This window comes from Aspergillus caelatus, assembly GCF_009193585.1.
Source record: "Aspergillus caelatus strain CBS 763.97 unplaced genomic scaffold BDV27scaffold_349, whole genome shotgun sequence".
NCBI classification, from domain to species: Eukaryota; Fungi; Ascomycota; class Eurotiomycetes; order Eurotiales; family Aspergillaceae; genus Aspergillus; species Aspergillus caelatus.
The window spans coordinates 24,010-31,614 of record NW_022475612.1 but is presented as its reverse complement, the minus strand read 5'-3'; the positions used below and the strand labels follow the sequence as shown (position 1 = coordinate 31,614).

The 7,605-nt window shown below is 46.1% G+C and overlaps 2 protein-coding genes across 2 annotated transcripts; one reads left to right on the top strand and one right to left on the bottom strand.

The window, feature by feature from the left end:
* Positions 1 to 715: 715 nt before the first annotated feature.
* Positions 716 to 1,090, bottom strand: BDV27DRAFT_138039 (uncharacterized protein). The gene has a single exon (XM_032069135.1). The coding sequence runs from the start codon at positions 1,051 to 1,053 to the stop codon at positions 745 to 747; it is 309 nt and encodes a 102-aa protein (XP_031921331.1). The 5' UTR covers positions 1,054 to 1,090; the 3' UTR covers positions 716 to 744.
* A 3,249-nt stretch (positions 1,091 to 4,339) lies between these two features.
* BDV27DRAFT_71749 (grainyhead-like protein) lies at positions 4,340 to 7,273 on the top strand. The gene is made up of 5 exons (XM_032077394.1): positions 4,340 to 4,567; positions 4,634 to 4,768; positions 4,851 to 5,372; positions 5,429 to 6,732; positions 6,788 to 7,273. The coding sequence occupies exons 1-5, from the start codon at positions 4,554 to 4,556 to the stop codon at positions 7,108 to 7,110; spliced, it is 2,298 nt and encodes a 765-aa protein (XP_031921330.1). The 5' UTR covers positions 4,340 to 4,553; the 3' UTR covers positions 7,111 to 7,273.
* Positions 7,274 to 7,605: the final 332 nt, after the last annotated feature.

Below are 7,605 nucleotides of genomic sequence, written 5' to 3'. Positions count from 1 at the left end.
TTTTTTTGGGAAATGTATTATTTTTGAACATGGCCCTTCCTCTCAAGTCTCACGCGTGACATATCGATAATCTCTGAGCATTGAGTTATCAGGGTGGGTAACAGCGCACAGATATATAGCACGGAACTGGGGCCGTTAGACAGTCACTGCAAATCAGCGTCCATTATTTATGATTCGACGGAAGATCAGTGTGATAGTAGTTACTTCTCAAACACAATTGCTTAGGTAACTCCTGGAGACGAACTAATCCAGATGGATTCTTGTTCCAGTGCGGACTCGGAAGCAGTTTGACGGGATCTGATTGATTCTCCCCCACGGGGCCAATAGGGACCAATCCTAGTATATTAATTTTATGTCTATGACTTATTTACTACCTACGAATCCTGGCTACCAGTAAACTGAGAATCTGTATACACCCAATAGCATTGAGATCACTGTCACCCACTGTGTAAGAAAAGACACACAAGCTTATTCAAAGTGGCGATTTATAGCCATCATATGATGGCCTGTGAGGGACAATGATCTGCATCGGTTGTGGCTCATTCAGTTATTTTTGTCTGTATGTATTTCCCGACTGGTATGCGTATGCTTATTCCATAATAGCTACTTTTCTTTTCTTTTTTCTTTTTTCTTCTATTTTCTTTATATACACATACCGAGTCATCAGATTGGCCGCTTAGTGGCTTTTCCCTCTTAGTCCATGGGGACCATAATGGCCTAGCCATGCAGGGACCCACTTGCCAATTAGCTAGCACGCTGGAAACTGTCTAGTACGACTGAGAAACTAAGTAGAAAGACTCGGTTAGTCGACGTGATGGAATAAGTTAGGGCAAAGCGAGAGAGAGAGAGAGACAGAAAAGTTGTGTTGAGAAATGGAGTGCTGGATTCTGTCTGATGGGAAGAGATGTCATAAATGTGGAGCAGGAATGCTAATGTGATAATAAGACGGAAGTGACGCAATGCATGCCTCCCTTTGTCATTTCTAGATGGGAAGTTCCCCATAATCGCCCTACAGTACCTTATCCTAGGCCGCACCCCCTTGAATCGGATCATTCGTCCAACAAATTAGATGGGCTGATGGATATCATCCACTTATCGCGCTAGGAAGAGTCAACCTCCCTCTCTAGGACGATCTCGGCTGTCAGCAAGTAGTCGAACACGAGCCTCCTCCCAACGGTATGGAATGAATGACAGACAAGGTTGTGTTGAAAAGAAAAAAAAAAAAAAAAGAAGAATTAAACTGAAAGTTTCAAGAATCAAAATAGAAACCTCATTTTCTTCCATTTCCCTTTTCCATCTTTACTGTTGATCTGAAAACTCTGAACTTCTTCTATCCCTGGGGCGAATACGGAAATTTAATGCTGAAGGGACTATTTTGTTGCCTCACCAGCCACCGAAAGTCACTGCTCCAATTTTGTTCTTTGGCAGGTCTTTACAATACATGGTCGTTTTGTAATTGACTTTCGGCGAGCTCCGTGCGACGGCAGCGGAATCCCACCCTTTTGATTGGCGGCCCAGTTACCCAGTCAATAGATGTCGTTGCGACTTTGGGCAAATTGATATCGCTGTCATTACGGACAATACAATACCCAAGACCGATAACAACAGAAGACAGATCATTAGGGGAGAGGGATTCTTCACCATGTACGCCTTCACTGAGTATGACCTGATATCATTCGAGTCCAGGGACCTGCGTGCATCTGAATAGCATCCTGTCATAATTTCCAATTCCATGGTTAAAAGTGGCTCGAAGCTCTCACGAATCGGCGGGTCGCAGGTGCTCCGTGCAGCCCCGTTAGGTTGAGACTCGAGGGTTTCGGGCATCCAAGAATGGCTGTCTTTCCTGTTTCTTCTTTAGGTGCTTTAGTTCCCCCCCCCCCCCCCCCGGGACTCAATCTTTCAAATGCATGCAGGTTTCTGAACAATGCGCAAGGTATTGATAGGCCTTAACTGGTTTAACAAGAGGCTCATCAGCAAATCAATGAGGCTGGCGGTGCTATCGCCATGACGGATGTGCCGTACGCCAAACGAGATTAGGTTCTCCGGTTGATATATGTGGCTGTCGCTGCGATAGTGGTGATATCAAGATCTGGGAAGCGTCAAGGGAATACAAGTGCCATCCATGTGATGAAAGCCTAAGTATGGGGTTGGAGGCGGTGGTGCCTTAATCCCTAGTAAGTTAGACCTTTTCTAGAAACGTCCCATCAGTCGCTCGATATATAGCTTGTTTATTATGCGTCATCCACGCCTCGTATCATCTTCTAGAAAAAGTGGTGATTCTAGAAGGGGACGAAAAAAGGAAAACATACAATTGCCACATGTCTGACACCACTCCGATATACATACATAGAATGCAATCATGTTACACCTTCCATTCAGATGCAATTGAGCTGATTCCCTATCCTACAAAGAACAATGTTTTTATGTAGAGCTCTACAGCTGAGATTGTATGGTAACTTCCGCAGCGGAAGTTTGAGCCCCTGAAAGTTACTGGGGCTTCCACGGCCACCCTTTCATGCCTTCCCAATCTGGAAACAGCCTTTGATACGATAAACAGCTAGTATTCCGCACCTCGCACACTGTTCATACAATAGAGCGCTTCCGTCAGAGTGTCCGAAATACAAGCCCCCTTGGAATATGGCGTTGAGAGTGATGCTTGGGCTTGGTAAACCGTAGGTAGTTCGGATAGCTCTTGGTAGGAGGAGCACGAGAGGAAGTCAAAGGGTGCCCCGACGATTGGTGTATTTCCATTGGCAATTATTTCCGTTGACTACGCCGCATATTCTAGACGGTTCAAGAACATGGCGTAAAACGGTTCGGCTTGGCCAACTGATCAAAAATCCACAGATATAGATAGCTTCCGAGGAAGCATCGCTCGAATGTCTTTCCCCTTTCATAGTTACGTTCGACATGGATAGTTCAAGAAAATTCCTCCCCCCCGGAACCAGTAAGTAGCTGGAAGTGTACCTGCCTACATACCTCCTGAAAGTACTCCTGTCTACCTAAGTACCCACCTAGCGGATTAGGTAACTGATTCTCATACCGTGGACCGTGAAGCCCAGATACGGGCATAGTTACCATACCTCCTCATACCACATTATTTCTGCATGTATGTACGGTACCTGTGTAATACCTGGCGGGTAGGTCGTCCTTACCTATTGGATCCACCCCACACCCCTCTTCGAATCCAGGTTCCTCCCCACCCGCCCGATCCCTGGGCCATGTCCGTTTAACTCCATACCAGAAAATCCAAAATTCAAATTCTAAATTCAAAAAAGAAAAAAAAGAAATGTAGAGAAATGAAGAGATAGGAACTATGATGGCTTTTATTTGCTTTTTGCTCTATAAGAAAAAGGGGAAAAAAAAAAAAAAAAAAAAAGAGAGAAGGCAAAAGAAAAACTGGAGAAGCTAGCATTGCCATTTCTTTTTTTCTATTTTAATTGTGTAGACTCTCGAAACCTTCAGCTTTCTACTACCTCATTCGGCTTGTATTCTATTAGTATTATTTTTCATTTTGTAGGATTTGATTTACTTTTTTAATTTGGGCCATCCACCCATTCACCAAAGTGTTTTTGCACGTCATTAACCTCTTTCTTTTTCCATGTGGCCCTTTCGCTACTGTTGGTATTAATAACTATCACATCCTGTCCACAATTCTTCCGAGCAGACCAAATCCACCTAAAACTAGTAGAGTTGCGTCGTTGGGTGTCCAGGGCCGATTCTTTCCCCAAAAAGGCATTCTACTTCAATTCTTTACCTCCTCCACAGTCCTCCGAACTAGTCCAACATTATTGGGTGCTTCTTGTGCCGTTTGGTTCCAGCTCTTCCTTCACATCAGATTCATCATCGACTTTTCCTTTTCCTTTTCCTTTTCTTTTTTTTTTTTTGCCCCTTCTATTTTGAACCATTCCCACTCGTTTCTTCCTGTCTTCCTATTCTCTATCTCTCTCTCTCTCTCTCTTTTTCTTTCTATTACCCACCCGCACGCCCCTCTCCTTCACGGCTCAAAGCATTCCCCCACTACTATCTACCCGATACAAACAGATCCTGTGTGCATAATATTCTTGTCGCCTCCTCCAAGATTGTACTTAAAACCGGTCTCCCGTCACCATAAGCTTCCTTAATGTCTCATCTGACACCTTGAGAGTAAGGGGACACTTTCTCGTTGTAACTTCGATCCATATTTGATTGCGTTTTCTTTCCTTCGACCTTTCCGCCTTTTTTCCCACCACATCCGCGTCTTTCCCCAACTTGTTTCCTCCGCCTTTGAACTTGGCGCGACTGCGACCCGACACTTCTTGAGGTGATTCGGGTCGGCATAATCTGGCCGCATTATTCGACAGATCGGGTCATACCGACAATTTCTAAAAAAAAAAAAAAGAAAACAATCTGAAAAAAGTCCTCCACGGTTTTCATAGTTGGGTTTAAAGAGTCTTGTGTTGAGCCGGATGTCATCTTTATTGGCACTCCCTTCTTCACCTCTCCCCAGCTTTCAACCCCCATCCCTGGGCCTACCGTCTGGGTACTAAATACACGCCCGGTTTCCGTTAAGAATGTTTCGTAATAGGTATGCACTCAGTTTTCTTAGGATCACTATTGAATGTCTTGCTGATGCACATGACCCGCTATACAGAAAGAACTCCCAGAAACCAGGCGACGAACTCATCCAGAGGTTCCAAAAGACTTTCTCTGATGTTGTCCCTCCAGTTCCCGATCGCCATACAGCGCCTTTTGGTCAAATCCCTGCTGGCCCAATCACTCCGGCTAAGTATTTTAGACCCCTTTCCCTTCTGGCCATCACGAAAATTGTTGCTACCCTGAGTGGAAACTGACTGTGCTCACCGGCTTAGACTCAGTATGGAGAGCTGTGACTTGAAACTGAATGATCCCACGCCTCGTCCGGGCCAGGATATGAGATTCGCGCCGTCTTATGTTGACCCTAACTCACTTTCCTTCATAAATCCCTTAAGTCAGCCGCAAGGCTACTACACGCCGAACTCAGGCGGGCTCGGTGCGGTGTTCCACAGCCAAGCGGGCGACCTTCATACTCCTATAGGGATGAACATGATCACCCCTCTTACCCTGCCGCAGCAGCTTGCTAGCGCCACTATCAATGCTGATACTACAGCGATGGGCCTCGACCAATACCATCAGCCGTACATTGCGCCACATTTCCAGAATCCACAACCGTTCGCTCCGCAAGCTCCATTTGCGCCTGCATTTGTTCACCGTGATTCAGGTTACGATGCCATGGACGAATCTGTGGATGAACTGTCACTAAATGACGTGGATATGCAGGGACACACCCATTCACACATGATTCCATCCATGCTGCAACGTGATCAAGTCGATGTCCAATCTCCCGGCGAAAAGTAAGCTAGCAAGTCCCCTCCCCGTCAGTTGTGTATCTAACCGTGTTCAATCATAGATTCCGCTACCATGTCACATTGCGGGCGCCTACAGCAATGGTTAGAGACCAAAATGAGGTTCCAGTATCCTACCTCAACAAGGGTCAAGCATACTCCGTTTCCGTCATTGACTCTGCTCCGCCGCCCCCGATGAATGGTCAGCCAGTAAAGTACCGGACTTATATTCGTGTCTCGTTCCAAGATAAGGAACAAAGATCGAAACCCGCCGCTTGTTGGCAGTTATGGAAAGAAGGCAGAGGGTTGAACGAGGCGCACCAGCGTGGTGGCAAGCTCCAGGCTGTTGAATACGTTGACCCCATTCAGGGAGGCATTGATGACCAAAAAAACCGACAGGTCCAGCTTGAGAGCTCTTCCTTTGACGGATTTTGTGTGACCTGGACGGCTAGCCCCACAACTGGAGCATCAGAGTGTGCTATATCTGTTCGGTTCAACTTTCTTTCAACTGATTTCAGCCACTCTAAAGGTGTGAAGGGTATTCCAGTCCGACTTTGCGCCAAAACAGAGATGGTTTCTCCAGATAATGCAGATCCAGCGCAAAGGAGAGAGGCGGAGGTTTGCTACTGCAAAGTGAAACTATTTCGTGATCATGGTGCGGAGCGAAAATTATCTAATGACGTTGCCCACGTTAAGAAGTCCATCGAGAAACTCAGGCAACAGATCGCTCAGGCCGAGATGGGCGCTGGCAACTATGGAAAGCGGAAGCGTAGCGGCGGCTCGATCGCACTTAAAGGTTCTGACGCTCGCCCTGCGAAGATTACCAAACACAAGCGGACATGGTCGATGGGCTCCCAAGATGGTGACAGACTGTCTATGGAAGATGATCTACATATAAAACTTGCTTTAATGCAAGAAATGTTCACATCTACCCGACCAGTGAGCATTCTTGGCCTGCAGGGTGATGAGCAGGACGACCCCGACCTTTACCCTGTTCAACTCCCCGAGCCTCGTGAATTTGTCAAGAAGGAGGGCAAGAGTGGTCCTCGGTTTAGTATTGACGGATCGGCTGGTTTCTCGACCTTGTCTCCGACGAACAGTTGCATTTCGTTGAGCTCAACTTGCCATACCCCGACCGTTCAATCGCAGACGGGCTTATATTACGATTCAGGCTACCAATGCTCAGTAAATACATCCGCCGAAAACTCGCGTCCAGGTTCCGAAGTTTGCGGAGACAAAGTTGTTCTGAAGCATCCGATAAAGATCCAGAGGGTGGCGAATGGAGACGGGGATATGCCCATGGGATTCATTGAGGCGGTGGATATCGACCCAACATATAGACCACCAGCCGAACGCCAGCCCAAGCCCAGTAAGTATTGTAAAGTAAAACATGCGTCATAGCACCCTCGCTAACTATAGCTCAGTTGCATGTTTTTATATTCGATTCCCACGCAATGATCAAGCCAAAGATGATTATTACCGAGCTGTTTATCTGACAGAGCGGACCGTGCGCGATTTGATGGAGAAGATCTCTGTTAAACAACGCATAGATCCACAGCGTATAGTGCGCGTGCTTCGAGTCAATAAAAATGGCCTGAAGATCATGGTTGATGACGATGTGGTTCGCGAGCTGCCTGATGGCCAAGACATGGTGGTCGAGATCTCCGAGACTGCTGCTTTTGACAGTGCAGCAGCCATCGATTCCGACAATATGAACTCTGGTGTTGAGCTCAAGCTAAGCTACTAACTACTTTGCTGGCCAAAAAAATGTCTTCCTAGAAGCCCTATTCTAAAAGACTTTTTTTCCATCTCTTTCTTTTTCTTTTTCTTTTCCTTCTCTAATTTACGTTGGCAATGATAATTACTAAAGCAAAAGCGGTCCTTTCCGGTCCGTCCTGTTTTTTTCTTATCGGCGCCTGGTGCGCATCCAATCAACTCGATCCCTCACCATCTTTTTAGGTTTTTAATACCTTTATTTTTGGTTCTCTATTTTCTCTTCATCTCATTTGGAGTTTCGGTTGTGTTTCATGTTGGGGGCGTTGGATACGGGGATAATACACGAATCTCCGAGCAATGATACCCTGTCGTTATATGAGTTTTCGATCATTCCACGATTCTCAATTCCTTGTGCCATATTTACGATATCCTAAATCCTATCTGCACACGAATTATCTTTTTTCTTTATTTCTCTCTCCTCTGTCTTCCCCTTTCCAGGCTGGCGGGAATACACGTCCACAAGCAT

What these genes read in the sequence shown, in the direction of transcription:
- BDV27DRAFT_138039 (XM_032069135.1), bottom strand. Translation starts at nt 1,053, where the DNA reads ATGATCCGATTCAAGGGGGTGCGGCCTAGGATAAGGTACTGTAGGGCG.
- BDV27DRAFT_71749 (XM_032077394.1), top strand. An exon ending in GTCCAATCTCCCGGCGAAAA is followed by an intron (nt 5,373 to 5,428) that starts GTAAGCTAGCAA and finishes GTTCAATCATAG; the next exon opens with ATTCCGCTACCATGTCACAT. An exon ending in CGAACGCCAGCCCAAGCCCA is followed by an intron (nt 6,733 to 6,787) that starts GTAAGTATTGTA and finishes ACTATAGCTCAG; the next exon opens with TTGCATGTTTTTATATTCGA.